The following is an 18,202-nucleotide window of genomic DNA, read 5'->3' on the forward strand; positions in this document are numbered from 1 at the left end:
TCACTACAACCTCAAAAGGCCCCCACTGTGCCTCCATGTGTTTTTACTGAAGAGCCATACTTGCTCTTAGCCGATTCCAAATTCCAGAAACAACTTTGAACATTCAATGTGCCTAGGCAGAGTTAGAGAAGAACCCTGAGTCCTGATTCCAGCTCTTTAGCAGCTGCTGGATTTCTGGAGGATGCAGCTGAGGGCCTAATGAGACATATCTAGTGCAAGTCAGGTGTCAGCTGATGATGACTAGGTCAGTCTAGGGGTCACAGGCTGACTTGGCCAGCAGTGTTCTCCAGCCCTGGCAAACTTGCGTTTGAAATACAGTGATGGCCTACTTAACAGCTGTTGAAGCTTGAACTTACTGGAAACCAAACTCAGTCAAAGACCCTAAGAACAGAGCTGGCAACGGAGGATACAAACTAGCCCCAGGCTTATAGTTTTTCTCCACCTTAATCCTGTACCACATGCAGGTCTTTTCCCTCCCATTTTATAGGAAAAATTGAGGTGGTCCCCTGGTTGCCTAAACCCGTCTCCTAGGCAGCTCCCTTGTTTTGGAAGAAGATGATAAATAAATCAAAACGCACTAAGCAGCACTTCCACAGCTCTTGCCTCCTTCACCGAACGTGCACCTCATCAATCACACTATTGTCTGCTTGAAAGGCGAGCCTTGTAAATGTCATATCCACTCAGGCCCAAGGAGAGGCGCATCCAAATGCAGCAAGGAGTTTTAATTGGATAGTGTAATTAAACTAAAAAACCCCAGCAGACTCCCTTTGACAGGATAGATGAAGACCCCTTTTAATAGGGCTAGGAAACATATCTGTTAAAGGATGAGGCGCTGCCTGCTCCTGATTGTGCTCCAGAGTACTCTTATGAAAAGGCAATTCAATAACTGGGGCATTTAATATGGTAGTCTGTTGTGTTCTGTAATCAGGCAGTACTTACTGTATTTGATCTGGAACCTAAGAAGTAAGTCCTCGTCAGAAGATAAGAATACAACCCAGTTTGCCTACCAACTGTTTGGAGTGTCTACAGACTTCTGGGAGTCTTGAGAGCTAAGGACAGGCTGTAGCCCTTTTGAGCTAGGAGCCATCAACACCTACCCTCTAACCTCACTCTCATTCTTCTCATTCTCAGGAACATCTGAAGAATCCAATAAAATCCCAAGTATTTCTTCTTCCAGAAACTAGAGCTACCATGTCAGAGAGAATATGTATGAGTGTGTTCTTAACTGGAACTGTCCCTGTTGAATGAGGAGAAAAGAAACCAGGTGGTCAAATATGGACTGGGATGTGCCAAGCTGACTTGATTTTAGTAACAAATCTTTCTGCCACTCTCCCTGTATTTCTTTGTTGAAAGAGGGGTGAAGGATGCAATCAGAAAGCACAGACACACATACACAGAAACAGACACAAAGACCCATACAGTGGTTAGCCCCATATACAAGATAACAGAATAAAAGCACACGTGAACAGGTTTGTATCTGCACACAGATGTTTTACAAGTAATGATGATCAAGTAATAATGATTCATATGGAATGCTATTGTCCAAAGGACATGGAGCCCCATGCTGGGTCTCAGCTAGGGTGCATATAGAGATTTCAGACCTCTTCCTTCCCAAAACAGACACTTTGCTTTATTTATACACAACTTAAAGTCAGTTTCCCTAGTCCGTTGGACTGATTTTTCTTTTTTAAGGACTGTGCAACATTTGTCTGATGACTGCTTTTGCTCCCTCACAAAGCTTGCTTGGAGCTGTGTTTGCAAACCTTAAAACACTCTTAATGTTGGTCTTTCACTTTGGGTTGATGTACCCATTAAGACCATATAAGTGAATACATATAATCTATGAAAACTGGATACTGAATTAAACCATCAAATACCTTTAGGTTTAAATGAAAACTACATAAAAGCATTTCAGCCATCAATTTGGCTATCACTTCTAGCCAGTATGAATTCTGCTGGAAAAGCTATTTTCGTGCAGATGTGGAATTCAATGGGAAAGACTGACTCGTGTACCAACATCAATCAAAATGTCGACTTCCTTGGCAGCTCTCAACAGTAAGGCAGGTTCAAAGGTCACAGGATAAAGAAAAAGCCAAGCTCTGGTTCAGCTCTAATATCTCCTCTGTAGAAGTCTTGCAAAAGTACCCCCTTCTGTATTAGCCTGGCTTTCATTAATCTTCTTGCCATCTTCTTTAACTAGTCATGCAGAACCGCTCGATAGCAAGACGTATAATGGGGAAGGCCCCGTGCCTATTACCGCGTTAACATTCTCTTAAGCCCAGTGCAACAATGGACTGGGAAGGCTGGGGAGAGCTGCGACTGCAGGGTGCGGCGGGCGATTCAATCATTGCCCTGGCTTACCTATGTACTCTGACCCACAGACACAAGGGGCCTTTGTGTCTAACTGGCTTGCCCATTAAGGTTGCTGAAGATCACAACAATGCTGATCTTTTCTATTTAAGCTAAATCAATGTAGACAAATCATTATTCAGTAGCTTTAATTTAATTAGTAAATTAAATACACTACTTTACAGATCTTGTCAAGTACTTATGAAAAGAAAGATTCATTTAAGTGAGAGGTCACAATAAGACCAGCTCATTGAGCTCAGTCTTAATCTCCTGCAAGTTCTATTCACCAGAGTCGAACGCGGAAGCCCAAAGAGTTCGCTGTTTCCAAACAGTATTTTAGACAACAAAACAAAACAAAATAAAAATGCCCTACCAACCTAACCAGCATCAACAGAATCAGATTTCCTTTAAATTACACTATTGCAAGAGAATGTAATCAGGTTACCTCTATTATGTTGCTTCCTTAAGATTTTATATCATCTATACTTAATTGAGATACAGAGCTCTTTTTGGCCATAAAGACGACAGCTACTTTATTAAGGTTTAAATCTCATTTCTTAATGATAGGCTACTTCCTTTAAAGATTGAACCTGCACAGCCCTCTTCTGATGAGGCCAAACCTGGCACAGCAGAGCCTGAGATCTCAGATGGGTACCATATTCATAGAGAGGACCCTGGCTTTTGTCTCAGCACTGGAAATGGAGGTTAGCATTTAGAAAGAGTCCCTGGCATCCCGTCTATTTCCATACCTGTATGAGGTGGAAATGACTGCTCTGAAACAATGTAACCACGGCAGTTTCTGATATAGAAATACTCTCTTCTCTGTGTGCTATATACATCCTTGATCAGCTAAGAAGAATTAAAATTAATTCATCTTTTAAGAGGTCTGTGGCATCCATATCATGGAGAGTGGCAAGCCAGACTGAGAAATCACTGATTTGAATAATAATGGTAGCATGCTTCCCCCCCCCCCCTTTAAATCTAGAAAGGCAGGAATTATTCTTAATTTCACAGGGCTTGTGATACATAGACATTCTTGAGTCTTTTAGGAGTCTGTATTTATATGTACATTTTTTTTCCTAGGCATGTATCTATTTAGTCATTAAGTTCCAGGTCCTTAAACACTCAAAGGGACAGAGTGATAAATCTTCCTTCGGAGAACCTAACCTGAGAGGGAGAAGCAGAGGGGAAAGGGAGGAGAGCCACTGAAGGGCCTCTCGGACTCCACAGTCTATGTAATTATGTGTTTCACTGCAGGCGCTCTAATGCTCAGTCCCTTTGCCAAGTCAGCTATTCACACACTTCTGGGATACAGCATCAATTAAACTGAGTTGTGTTCTTTATGACGACCAAATTAATGACTTGACAGAGGCTTTCTCAATAAACACTGCAAACTGGCCATATTCGAAGGGTTTAAAAACCACTTCTTTCCCGTTCAAAATTCTGACAAACATGTCTCAAATAAGACGGGGGACAACTTCATTATCCTCCCAACTCTTAATGCCTTTTTGTAAAGAAGGCGGAGTAATAACACGTCTGCTCTGTTTTCACAACTAAATTATTCTAGTTGGTCACACATTCCAGTCTTCAGCAAGACATTTGTGTTATGAAAGATAAAAACATGAAAAAGAAATATATTGCAGAAATCAAAAACCTTATCTACTTCTAGACTCTCTTTGCCATAATTCATTCAAGAAGGCCCAAGAATAATTTTTGATGTAAACTCAGCTCAAAACATACATCACTATGCTGATAAAAATCACAGGCTAAACTTATGAAATATAGTGACTTTCATTTCTTTAGTGCTGTTAAAATAACTTTTTTCTAAGGTTCAACAGACACAAAAGATAAAAAGGGTTACCATTAATCCTTTAAAAAAAAAAAAAAGGAGGAAAGAAAAAGAAACAGCCCCATAGATTAATTCTGTGGTCTGAGGATGAACTTTTTAGAGTAAGTCACTGAATTAATTTGGTAAAGATACTGGAAATCATAAAAAACACATCGCATCAATCTGATTCATTTAATACAGCCTTATTTGGGCACTCTGCAACATAAATTATGTGGAATAAGTTTTAGTGTCTAAATTCTGACCTTATTAAGCTCAGCAAACATTCACAACTCTGCGGGGGCTATGGATGGGGGCTTGGGTGCATTAGCTCAGTAGGAAGTGGGGGCTGACCTCACACAGATAAGCACGGTCAGTGTGCTATACAGGGGTCTGTACCGAAGTCTAGGGTGAAGTTAGCAGAGAGGACTGGCCCTGGCTGGCTCTTGAGAAATGTATGTGTTGAATAAGAGAGGTAGAAGGTGTGTAAACCAGAGGAGGGTCAGTGTGGAAGGTTTTGTCCAGGCAGTAGGAATAGGAGAAGGAATAGGACATGAGGTTCACAGCGACCACCCCCCAAATTCGGGAGGAGAAACTCTGGGATATGAGGCCTGAGTGGTCAGTGGTTTGCCATGTCGGCAAAAGCTAGGCTGAGGAGTCTTAAATTTTATTTTATGTCTACAATTTCCAAGTCTTTGTTTATTTTTTAAAATAAAGCAGTAAAAAATCCTCTTACCTATGAACTTCTTAAATGCAGAGACCACTTTGGTGGAAGGGAAGGCCTTATGCTCAATCCGGCCTGACACAGACGTGTACACACACGAAGATACATGCCGGAGGGCCTCTCAAGAACCTCTCAGCTGAGAGACTGCAGTCTGAGGCACTGCTACCGGGAATGGGGACTTGGGAAGTGTGTGCAGGAGGAGAGCCAGTTATTCAGGGAACTGTCATGATTTCTAAATCTCTGGACACAGTGAGAGCCAAGGAAACCTTTGAGAAACCCACTGTGCAGTTTTTACACTGAACTGTCCAATATAATGGAAAGTGCCACAAAAACCTCTTGTGAGATTGTCAGTGCAGAGATGGCAGCCAGTATCTATTCTGTGTCCTCAACGTTGGGAACCGAGCCCATGAAGGCCGATGGGTAGTAACTACTTCTTGACAGATCCCATGAGGTGACTGGGAGTTTGGTGGCTGTGACTCTTTCCTTCCTTCCCTACTATCTGATATGTCACATCTGTAACCCCACTGCCCAAAGCAAAGCCTTCCTGGGCACAGCGAGTGGCTGTGTAAGTGTGAGGGAAATCTAAATCCTGCTTCCAGTTTTTTTCCCTAACCTTGCCACTTCAGCTCATCCTTCTATGCAGCACACAGGCACTGGCCTTGCATTTCTCAGAGACATGGAGAAGTTACAGAATGTCCCTCTTCAAAGCATCTTCAGTTCTTGGAAAGATGCAAGAACAATGACATTGTTCCTGGCTACCGAACGGGAGGGTGTGTGTTAAGACATTTCCCAAAGTACAGGGAGTCCAGCAGCCTTGGATGCTGCCATTTTACATTGTAAAAGCCTCAAGGGGCAACAGGGATAGCTGAACAGGGAGGAATGGGATAGCCATCTTCCTTCCTTCCTTCCTTCCTTCCTTCCTTCCTTCCTTCCTTCCTTCCTTCCTTCCTTCTTTCCTTCCTTCCTTCTTTCCTTCCTTCCTCCCTCCCTCCCTCTCTTCCATCTTTCCTTCCCCATATTCCAATAAATTCTTCTTCTTCTTCTTCCTTTTTTTTTTTTTTTTTTTTTTGTCGGTTGTGGGGCCTGAACTCTGGGCCTGGGCGCTGTCCCTCAGCTCTTCAGCTCAAGGCTAGCACTCTACCACTTGAGCCACAGCGCCACTTCTGGCTTTTTCTGCTTATGTGGTGCTGAAGAATTGAACCCAGGATCTCATGCATGCAAGGCAAGGACTCTACCACTGAGCCACCTTTCTAGCCCCTCCAATAAATTCTTTCAAATTCTTTTCTCATGCCAAGCTGGTAGCTGAGCTGAACAGAGAAGATAGAGCCTAGCACACCTGGATTTGACAAAGAAATTCAATACCTCCTGTGTCTGAGGTATGTGGATATGCTCAGTCTGTGAGCCTCCTAATGGCTCTTCAGGCCCATTTTTAGTTGTATGACTAAAGATGCTGGCCTTAACATTTTTTATTATTCCTTTTGAGTATATAATTTCTTATATTTGTTCTCCAAGTCTGTGGACACTGGAACATAGGAGATTAACAAAAGTTAGATGCTCAGGTACAGAACCAGAATTTCCTGGGGTAGGTGCCGGGTGGCTCCACAGTAATGCTGAGATGTATCACAGTTTGAGCACCAATATACTCTAGCCTTGCCTTCTCTAAGCAAATAATGAACATTTAACATCACATTTTTTTTTTCCATTGGGGACTACAGTGAGATCTATGTCCTTTTTTTTTTTTTTTGGCCAGTCCTGAGGCTTGAACTCAGGTCCTGGGCACTGTCCTTGAGCTTCTCTTGCTCAAGGCTAGCACTTTACCACTTGATCCACAGTGCTACTTCCGGCCTTTTCTGTTTGTGTGGTACTGAGAATTGAACCCAGGGCTTCCTGCATGCTAGGCAAGCACTCTACCACTAAGCCACATTCCCAGCCCATCTATATCCTTTTGACTTCTTGATAGGACTAGACTTGTAAAGATGATTAAGTGATCCATCTAAACACTAAACTCAATTACTTAACTACCAAATGCATGCCCAAACCGCATGTACTTTGATAATTTAAGCAGAGGAATGCCAATGCAGGAGCCTCTTGTGTAGGACCGGGCAGGAGTATAGTTATGAGCTGGGAGGTCATGGACTGCCAACAATCTGGGGACACTGACACTTTGGACAGGATGGATATCTAAATCTAAGCTTCAGCGGCCACAGGAATTTCCCCAGCTTTCCCCGATCTGGCTGGAAAGAAAGCAGGTCCAGTTCTGACTGGTTAAGTTCCCCAGATGGGAAGAGAACAGGAACACAATGTGAAATGAGGGTTTTTATGGGTTCAAGTTTCCAGGGCATAGCTGAGAGGTTCACTGCTGCCACCAACGCCTAATAGAACGGGGGCTCACGTAAGGCTCTGGGCACCTAACACAATCCCGTTTGATTAAAAGAAATTTCTGGTAATGAATTAAACAGACCCAAGGAAAAAAGGACACGGTGGTAATATATTCTCCTGGCACCCAGCACACAGAGGGGAAGAGAGGAGAAGAGAGAAAGGAGACATAAATAAAAGGGACTACTCACTGGGGCTTTTTTCTTCAGCAAGGTCACAGGCACAGAGCAGGTCAGAATCGATTGAGATGGGTTTCTGCTTAATCCAAAACTTAGTGCTGGCTTTCTGATTCGTAACAGGATCTATCTCTACTTTGTCTCCAGAGATACCTGTAAGGCCAAGGGAAGGACAAAAGAAAAGAAGCTATGAGAAGTGGAAAGTGTAAGTGACTTCAGTGTGGTTATTTGCCCTGCTTTATAAGTCCTGAATTGGATGCACATTTGCTCTTACTTGGGGCTTTAGAAAAGCCAGAGGCTTCTTATGATAGACAGAGACTCTAAAGGGCACATAGAAGTTGCAGTCTGGTTTCCTGTGTGTGTGTGTGTGTGTGTGTGTGTGCGCGCGCGTGCGTGTGTATGTGTGTGTGTGTATAAGAACTCATAATTACACATATCTTTTTAGATGTAACAGATACAATATAGAATTCACCTACAAATTGTTAACTACATTATTTCTATATCAAAATAAAATATAGTATAGAACCATTTACAAAATAATTTTGATGATTATTATTTAAAAATTTATGTTATTATTTGTTCTGGTCCTAGCACTTGAACTCAGGGCCTAGGGGTTGTCCTTGAGCTTTTGTGCTCAAGGCTTACACACTCTACCACTTGGGCCGCACCTCTACTCCCAGCTTTTTGCTAGTTAACTGGAAAGAAGAGTCATATGGACTATCCTATTTGGGCTGGCATGGAACCAAAAGAACAGTGATCTTCAGATCTCAGCTTCTCAGCAGTTAGGAATAAAGGTGGGAGCCACTGGCACCTGGCTTCATGAATTAAAAAAATAAATCTGGGGTAGATAGAGTAACACCATTCATGCCTAAGCTACCAATGAAAAGTTTCTGACCTGGAAAAATCTTATACACTAAAAAGGGGAAGGGGGCACTTCTCATCTGTGAAACTAAAACATTGTCCCAGCTATATTTAAGGGAAGTCACAGAGGGACCAAAGGGTCTTTTACACAAAACATTTGAAGTTCAAGTCTTGTAGCCTGCTCTCAGGTGGTGGAGGTCACTGCCTTTCTGCTGAGGAGACTCAGCACTGGCTATGAGCTTCATGCAACAAAGAGTTCATAAGCAAAAAGCTATAATGTTAACATGAGAACTTCAGGTTTTCTTTCCAGGGCTTTAATACACAAATCTTGCCATCCAGTGACTGGATGTGAGGAGCCCCAGGAAGGGAGGCATCCGGGACCTGTGTGGACATGCACAGTGCTTGATCTCCTGGTATTTCAGAGAAGCACATGCTCTGCTGATACCCTTTTTCCTCTTTCACTGAAAACTGAGGAATCTGTTCATCAAGTGAGACAAAAACCCTCTGGAGTGAGCCCCCTAATAGGGAGCTTTAAAATTAATTAATTTTTTGACCATGGTTTAAAGGTCAAGGTCAAAATGAAGAGAGGAAAAAAGAAAGCAAAATGAAGCCAAGATGTAAGAAATAATTAAGATAACCAACTGTAATACTGAAATAGAAAAGACAATCAAGCCTGACATGTTTTAGCCTATAGGTCACACTTACTCATTTTTTTTTTTGAGCCAAATGCAGAGAAATTAATAAGCCAAAAGAAGCATATAAAAGAGATAGCTCAATTAACATCCTTATCCCCTAACACCAAAATATGGCCATACCTAACAACTACAGTCTGACAGCAGATTTAAAATGAAAAATATAAACATAACCCTAGTAATAAGGCCCATTACCATTGTCATTCATTTCAATTTTATTTTATGACTAAATTCTGAATCCCAGTTAAGATAATGGCAGAAAGTGTATATGGATGGATGAGGGCAGTATTTTTGGAGAAGACCACACAGTGCTGGCTGTCTAGCTCTGGCTACTACAGGGCGATTCTGTGACAAGACCAACAACCGGTATTGTTTTGTTAATTGGATGCTGGAGTTTGTCATAACACTTGTGGCACGAGTGTCAAATGTCAATTAGGCATAATGTCCTAAGTCCAGTTGACTCAGATGCTCAGATCTAGATGACTTCAGGAAGGTAAGAATCTATCAGCAGACCAGTTTTATTACTTTTCACTTAAAACAGATTACGACTACCCAGTTATACTCTTGCTTCCAATCTGGTCATTAATTGTTAAGGATTAGGACATTTCTATAGTTCCCTGAAAGAAGAAAGGAACTTAAGGTATGGTCACTGGTAATGATGTGTGTGTGTGTGTGTGTGTGTGTGTGTGTGTGTGTGTGTGTGTGTGTGTGTATGTGTGTGTGTGTGTGTGTGTGTGTGTGTGTGTACATGCGAATATGCACTCTCCTTATTCTGCTTTTTATTTTGATATTTATAAAAGTCAAAATGCACACAGTAAAATAAATGTGTTTATCTCTTATGTGGAATATACCCCAGCCCACATTCCAGAAAGAGAATAAGAAAAAAAAAATCACCACCAGAGAGAAACAGAGTAAAATTTGTTCTATGGCCCTGCAGCTCTCAAAGCTGTAGTCAGTCAATATTGTTAATGTACCTTGTTAATTTGATAGGATTTGTCAGGTAACTCCACTGGAAAATTATATAAAACTGTTCCAGATGAAAAGATGATAGTGACATGAATTAAAGTGATAGAACAATAGTGGAATATAAACCAGAAATGACACCCAAAGTGGCTGTTGATTTATTGCTGCACTGAGTTTGGTTCTGGGCCCCCATGTATATTAGTGCTACAAATCTGGGTCCATTTAGCAGAGAGAGGCTCATACATACATCACCAGCTCCTGCTCCAAGCCAAGGTCACTCCCCATTGCATCAATCTTTTCAACGGAGCCTACTTCACAAAGCAGGACTTGTGTAACCATCTCAGATGTAACAGACTCTCGTCCTCTTTCATCTTTCTTTTATCATGTAAAGTACACTTTAACTTCTATTATTTTTATCTGCAAATTGTTCTGGTGGAGTTCATCCATTACAGGCGGTATCTCTGCATCAGTTTCCTAAGTCTGCTTGGCCACAGACCACTTTCTCAATGATGCCCTTTCCTAGGGTTCCTGTGCAGATGCCGTTCACAGAGGGAACCCCAAGATTGGGGCTTGGAAATGGAGATGTGGAGATGAATGTAATGGGTAGACAGGTGGGACACCAGTTAAACAATCGGTTGTTGCACAAAAGACGCATGTAAATCAGGTTTTTTTTTCCGGAAGTAGATTGCATTTTCCCACTGATTTCTAGTTCCAGTGATACTTTATCTTCATTCAGGATTGATCTGTAATTGGCAGGGGCTCCCAACACTTCAGTTTTAAGTTTCTCTGCCCTGCAGGCTTTCTGTCAAGTAGTTAATGATCTGTAAAACTCTTGCCTGCCTAGAGGAGTCACTATTTAAAGGAACCTACCTGTAGGGGAATCTTTCCTGATGAGAAAAATCCTTTGTACATTAAATAATTTCACTCCACCTTGATGTGAGTCTCAGCTTCTCAAAGCTGAGCCCTGCTGGGTACTCCTGCTGGCATCCGGTGGCATCTGGGCTGGGAGGGTCTGAGGATCACACCTACACCCCACTGCTGAAGAGAATCCTAGCACCTGGCCTGGGGGTATCTGGGTACTTGAGGAGTCCCATGTCTTCTTTTAAATTATTGCTTTTCATCTTCAAACCAATCATTGAAACAACTGATTGGTTTGACTATACATACACATATAAATAAATTATATATATATATATATATATATATTTATAATGATACTAGGTTTTTGCACTCCAGGCCTAGCTAGGAAGGCACTCTACCACTTGAGCTGTATCTGTGGTCCAAAGGTCTTCTTGTTGGAAGAGGCCAGTTTTTTGGAGAGAGATGAGTTAGGCGGCTGATGTCTACCACAGTCCAGGCCAGACACAGGGATGATGTGGGGCAGTATGATGCAGTGTGGAGAGGAGGCTGGTAGGACTCTCAACTGGGGAGCTTTGGCCCACTGGCCAATGCTGCTGTGACTGTAAGGGAAGGAGGTGAGTTCTGGGCCTGAAGCAGCCCTGCTTCCCTGGGATGGTGAAGCACTGAGAGGTCTTTTGCCACCAGGAAAAGAGCAAAAAGTGCAACCCTAGCAGGAAGAGCTCACAGCTGCTCTTGAGTCAGAAGGCTCCAGCACAGGAATCATTTGCAACAGTCCTTACCTCAGACCCAATAGGTGTCTACAGCAGTTTAACACAACTAACATTACCCCACTCCAACAAGAGCCAGCAGAGCTTGTGCCTGTGTCCAAGTTAAGGAGCTTGCCTAAGATCAGCCAGCTCCTGAGAGGCAAAACTGGAATCTGAACCCAGGACCCCTTTGTTAAGCCACTACGTGGTTGTGCAGGAACTGTGCTAATGTTCTACACAGCACACCTCAGAAGGTGCTATGCAGCAAGGGGGCTTGTCTGCAGTCAGAAACATACTCACAGGCATCCAGTCCCCAAGTCCTGGTTCATTTCATGGCTGGGCAAGGCTTCACTGATATAGGTCAAGAAGACACTACAAGGAACTTTGCCAGGCAGTCTACACTGTTTTCACTGAGGAACAAGGAAATATTCACATGTGCTAACAAGTGCAAACTTATTAGTGTATGGTTTTCCTTGACTAAAGTGTTCATTTTCATATAGTCTCTGAAGGGAAAGCAAAGGTACTCTGTAAAGTGTTATTTATGCATTATCTTAAGTAATTTGGATTTAAAGTATAGTGGCCAAGCATAGTGGTACATGTCTGTAATCATAGCTATTCAGGAGGATTGTAGTCTGAGGCTGTCAGGGTGGCCCTAGGCAAAATCAAGAGAATTTATCCTTGAAATAACTACAGTGAATCTGCAAAAGGGCTGAGGGCCTGGCTCAAATGGTACAGTGCCTGCACATTTGAACTCAGGGGAAGAGGCCCTGAGTTCAAACCTCAGTAGGGCCAAAAATGAGACAGAAAAAAGACATATTAAAAAGATCAAAAGGAGCCGGGTGCCAGTAGCTTGTGCCTGTAATCCTATCTCAATCTCAAGAGACTGAGATGTAGAGAATTTCAATTTGAAGTCAGCTCAGGCAGAAACCTCCAAAAGACTGCAAAATAACCAGGAAAAAAAAAATCAGAGTCATAAGTATAGATCAAGTGGTAGAGTACCAGCAGAGTGAAACAAGCTGAGGGACCACTAGGATCTGAGTTCAAATCCTAGTACTGGCAAAAAGGGGTATGTTCTAAGGTGTATCAGAGGTCAACTCTGGTTACTGGGATTACATTTTTTCTTCTTTGTGCTTTTCTAGAAGTAACTTCAGAAAAATTAAAAACAATCCGTTTTCTTTGTGTGTGTGGTGCTAAGGATCAAAGCAAAAGGCTACCAGGCAAGTATCCAATAACTGTCACTGAACAGAAAGTTGACTTAGTTTCCATTTGACCATTCAGTTTTCTTTTCCAATGCACACACACATTTACTCATTTACTTAGTTATGTTTATTTGGCAGTACTCAGGTTTGAACTCAGGGCCTCATGATTGCTAGGAAGGCATTGTACCACTTAACCCATACCCTCAGTGCTTTATTCCATGGAGGGTCTTGCTTTTGCCCGAGACTGCCTAAGACTGTGATCCTTTTATCTTTATGTTCCCAACAGCTGACATACATATGGCAACCACGTCCAGTTTGCTGGTGGAGATGGGGAAGGGAGGTCTTTGATAACTTGTTTTTTTGCTCGAGTTAGTCTCAACCTTGATCCTCTCACTCTGGAGTGCTGGAACTACAGCTGTGTATCATCATGCCCATATCCTAACCTTTAAAATGTGGGAAAGACTAGTATAATGAATAGATAATAACGAGTTGTAGAATACTTCCATATAGCAGCTCTCAAGTACACAGAGGGCTGAGCTAACGGGAAGAGCTCATGTGAGCTCCATTATATCTAACCTATGCTATTGTCAAAAACAATGTCCCTATCAGCTTTCCCTATCAGCAGGTGAGTCATGGCAGGTAAGGAAGAGGAGCACATGGAAGTCCTGAAGTGGCCACTTTTCTCAGAAACAAGGGAGGCCATTTGTCTGCTTTACCAGCTCTCCTCTCTTCCCACTTATCCACTGCCATCCGTCATGACCTTTTCATGCTCTCCTCTGACAGCCTCCAGATACAGTGAGTCAAACTTCACTGGAAGCAAACTATCACACCAACTGTCAAAGGTGGAAAACACTGCCTGATTGCCGTCCTATATCAATGCCAGCATATAAATCCTTCCTTAACAAGACAGCTCAAAATAAACAAAATGTACCGCTATGTATATACAACCCTCTGGGGGAACTATTTGTTCAAGGCTTTAGAGTTAGCCCAAGGGGACCCTCGTCTGTTTTAACTAACCACATTTCCATAAAAGGAAATTAGTACCACGTATCAACTTCTACTAATATAGATAGAGCCCCCTTTGGGCAGCCCCTGGTTAGGTCTTCCTGCCAACAGTGGCTTGTTGAGTGCTAACATCTCTATCAGAGGGAGAATGAACCCCTTTAATGCAGCAGTGCAGATTAGCTATGAAGATTCAGGAATCATAAGTTCAGTTTTCTCATTTCTTAAGATGTGACTTTGGGTGAATTGTTATAAAATGGGCTTGGGGTGATTAAGTAAAGTAAGGCATGAGACGTGCTTGGAATAGTGCCCGGCACACAGCTAGTGACGACTGCTTCTATTAACTAAGATTATCAGGAGTCAGGCATGGAGCCGAGGAATGATACACAAACCCAATGACAAGGATTGGGAAGGAGCCACAGAAGGGGTGTGAACGAGGACCTGCCTAGCCCCAGGCCCGAGCACTGGGGATCTGCTTTGCACCCCTGGAGGCACAAGGGCCCAAAAGGACCGTCTAGCTTGAGGTTCCAGTACGTTGTTTCTATGAATCATCCAATAATCCCCCATCACCAGTGTCACTGGCCATGTTTCTTCCAACACTTTCCATGAGCTTAGCTCAGCATCAGGAAGAATGTTCTCAGGCCTGGAACTATGAAGACAAGGACTTTGCTGGCACATCGGCACTGGTGTTCTCCTAGGCAGAGATACTGCTTCCTCACTGAGCCTAGGCTTCCTCCTCTGTAAAATGGGGGCAGTAGTGCCAATTCCTGGGGTGTCGTGGAAATGGAATGATACAGTACACAAAACAGGTAATCATTACCTGAAGTATTACTAGAGATGAACCTCAGAAAGGTGAATATGGAACAGCCCAGGACAAGCCAAGTTAGCATCTGTATAGCTGACTTGAAGTCCACACTTAGCTAATTCTAGGATGTGTGCCCCCGCAGCCAGGGGTTTCTTATTGTTCAGGAGCTACCGTTAGACTCTGAAGAGGCATACCCTAGAATTCCTTGAGGCATACTTCATATACCTCCTCCAAAAACTAGAACACCTTGCAAATATTAGGGCACTTAACACTCAGTGTTTCAGTGTGTCTCCCAGTACACTTTTTATTTATTTGCTTAGACATCACGAGCTGTGGTTCATTCATCATTTTCCTACAACTCTGAGTTTAAGACTACAAAAGCCCCAGTGCTGTTAAATCCTGGAGTAGCCTTTTATACAATTCTACAATCCTCTTGTCTTTAGGTCACCTAGAGCTTACAAAAGCCTGGAAGAGCCCCCTGGGAACAGCACTGAACAACTCTTGGCCAGAGTGGATTTTGCTGAATATACACGGTCAATCGATATCATCCGCAGAGCAGTCAAGGAAGTCTTTGAAACTTGCCTGAATTTACACACAGGATCAGACACAGGCTGTTTGGGCTTAATGAGACCTAAGAGATCACCTCGTCTGGGGCTTTGATTCTCCATATGAAGACACTGAAGCTCAGGGCTGGGATATGACCTGTGATGTCATCCACCATAATTCATGTTTCCATACTACTAGGCCAGGGCTTAAACAGAGAAGCTTTCCTGCCACACACTAATCAAATACAGCTCAGGATTAAGGCACTTCCCAGCAATATTACACGCTCAAAATAGAAGAGAAAATTATTTTGGGACAAAATGAAAGGGAAACCCAAGACAGCCTTACTTTCTTGAGATTAAGTTGGGTGCTGAGTTCCAAGACTATGGGTTCCATTCAAAGAGCAAATCATCCAAAGCTGAGAGGAAAATATAGCTAAAAGCTGTCAGTTCCAATGTATGGTTAGGAAGAGACCACAAATGAGAGGGACGATGAAAATCTGTTGTCCTCAGTATGCAAACCAAGGGTGGGCTAATAAAAATTTGCAATAAGCTCCCAGTACAGGGCTGGACACTGGAGAGGGCTCACTAACGGCCCCCCGGCAACGCATATGTCTGCAAGAAGACTGAATTCTTTCTGCAGAGGAGGCAGGTAGATGACCACACTAAATACTCCCTGGAGGGAAATATCTCTGGGGACTATAGGATGTCAGCTGGGAATAAGTAGCATTCTTTCCTAGGAGAATTTATCATTCTATGAAGAGAGTGGGGAAAAAAATGGGTCTTCCCCAGATGATAAAGAGCATGGGATCCTGGGTGAACACTTCGGAACTCCTTCAGTTCTCACTTCCTTCTCAGCCACCCCACATGACGCCAGGGGAATTCTCACAAGGTGGCTCTGAGAGCAGAAATTAGCAACTATAGTTAGATGAAGCCCTAGAGTTTCTGATCTTTGAAGTCAGGATTTTTTCCTCAATTCAATCATTGCATTAAGCACTAATGTGGCAAAGAAATTTTCTGAAGACAGGTTGGATGGTTTTGTCCTGTGATCTCCTAAGTTCATTAGTAGAAAACTCAATTCTAAATTTAATTTCAGGAAATGTTGTCATAGCAGAGATGGAACAATCATTTAACAGCAGAATTGCCATTCTCAAACCTCTGCATGGACCCTGGGATTGCAGCTGGGCATGGACATGTTTCTTGTGATTATTTAGTGACCTGCAATGGGGGACACTATATCTCCTTATGTTTAGTGAGAGAGGAAATGGGAATATGTTAGGAAGAGGGTCTGCCTCCCTCAGGAGTTCTAAAATTCTCATTTCTAAAACTCAGGGCCTGGGCGCTGTCCCTGAGCTTTTTTGTGTTCAAGGCTAGTGCTCACACTTGAGTTACAGTGCCACTTCCAACATTTTTGAGTAGTTTATTGGAGATAAGAGTCTCATGGGAACTTTTCTGTCCAGGCTGGCTTCGAACCCCAATCCTCACATTTCAGCCTCCTGAGTAGCTAGGATTACAGGTGTGAGCCACTGGTGCCTGGCTAAGGGAAATGTTTTTTTTTTTTTTTAATTTTTTTATTGTGAAAATACTGTACAGAGGGGTTACAATTACATGGGCAAAATAATGAGTAATTTCTTATCAAGCATTGTAGCCTCCTCCTTTTTTTTCCCTTCCCATCGCATCCACCCCCTGTCCCCCAAAGGAAATGTTTTATTCACCATCCAGAACTACTTCCAATGTCAGAGTGAGCCTGGAGCTGCTGGCCTTCACTTACTCCATCTTGTGATGTGAATACAGTTCTTACGTCTACATACTGTATATTAAAAAGCAACACTAATCAAGTTTTCCTTTGAGTGCTGATTTATAGTTATTGACTACAGGTTCAATAGTAACTGTTGAGTAACAGATCTTTTGGTGATAAGTGAAGGGTCTACAATGACAAACAATAGACAAAGGCAGTGAGTTCGAACAAGAGGCACAGCTGTCAACTCCTCAGGCTGAGGAGCCCTCAGGGGAAGCCAGGTGGATCTACCTAGTCAGGAAAAACAAGTGTGGGCAAAGAGCTGAGAAGTGAGAAAGTCCTCTGCATGCCATGAGGTTATGCTTTCCACGTAAGGGGAGATGCTGAGCTGGTATGCTAATCCATGTCTAAAAGCCTAGAATTTGGGAGGCTGAGGCCAGAGGATTGTGAGCCTGGAGCCAGTCTGGGCTACATATAGGACCCTGACTAAAAAAAAAAAAAAAAAAAAAAAGTGAAAACAGTCAGGTGCTGGTGGCTCACTCCTGTATTCCTAATTACTCAGTAGGCTGAGACCTAAAGATCAAAGTCCAAAGCCAGCTTTGTCAGGAAAGTCCATGAGACTCTCATCTCTAATTAGCAAATAAAAAAGCCAGTACTGGAGGTGTGTCAAGTGGTGGAACACTCATCTTGAGCAAAAAAGCTCAGAGACAGTGCACAGGCCCTGAGTTCAAGCTTTAAGATTGGCATGCATGCATGTGCGTGCGCACAAGCACACACACATACACACACAAGTAAAAAGAAAAGAGATTCTAAGTCAAAAGATCTGGGATGAGGCCAGGGACATACACACACATGGTCAGAGTTGGTAAATGACAGTCACTACCAGGATAATGAGTTGGTCCTTTCTGCCTTGTATTGGTTTCTGCATAGCTTTTTGCCTGGTATATAGTAATTTAGCTTCTGTCAGCCAAAAAACAAATACACATTAATGGTATACTATAGGCTTCCTGGATCATGGCTGGCATTTGTCATTTTGCCCCTTTAAATTTCATGTCCCTCATACCTACTTCCATCTACCAGCCTTGCTTGGATAGCTCTCTGTCTTAGAACCTAGCCTCATCAAATGGTCAGTTATAAGCTTAGGTTAGGTCTACATATAAAAGGCTACCCAAGCAGTGCGTCGGTGGCTCATGCCTGTAATACTAGCTACTCAGGAGGCTGAGATCTGAGAATCAGATCAGCCAGCCTGGGCAGGAAAGTCCATGAGATTCCTATCTCTAATAAACCACTAGAAAACAGAAGTGGTGCTGTAGCTCAAGCAGTAGAGTACTTGCCTTGAGCTG

The 18,202-nt window shown here is 42.8% G+C and overlaps 1 protein-coding gene across 7 annotated transcripts in view; it reads right to left on the minus strand.

Annotated features, from left to right (window-relative positions):
* The window catches only part of Mapkap1 (MAPK associated protein 1), a 242,154-nt gene that overhangs the window by 16,576 nt on the left and 207,376 nt on the right, over positions 1–18,202 (minus strand). For all 7 annotated transcript variants that reach the window (XM_070013663.1, XM_070013646.1, XM_070013636.1 and 4 more), the window contains one exon: positions 7,466–7,603. In XM_070013663.1, coding sequence (XP_069869764.1) covers positions 7,466–7,603 — 138 coding nt within the window. The remainder of the gene's footprint in view (positions 1–7,465; positions 7,604–18,202) is intronic.

Source organism: Dipodomys merriami, unplaced genomic scaffold, assembly GCF_024711535.1.
Source record: "Dipodomys merriami isolate MVZ:Mamm:240054 unplaced genomic scaffold, mDipMer1.0.p SCAF_11, whole genome shotgun sequence".
NCBI classification, from domain to species: domain Eukaryota; kingdom Metazoa; phylum Chordata; class Mammalia; order Rodentia; family Heteromyidae; genus Dipodomys; species Dipodomys merriami.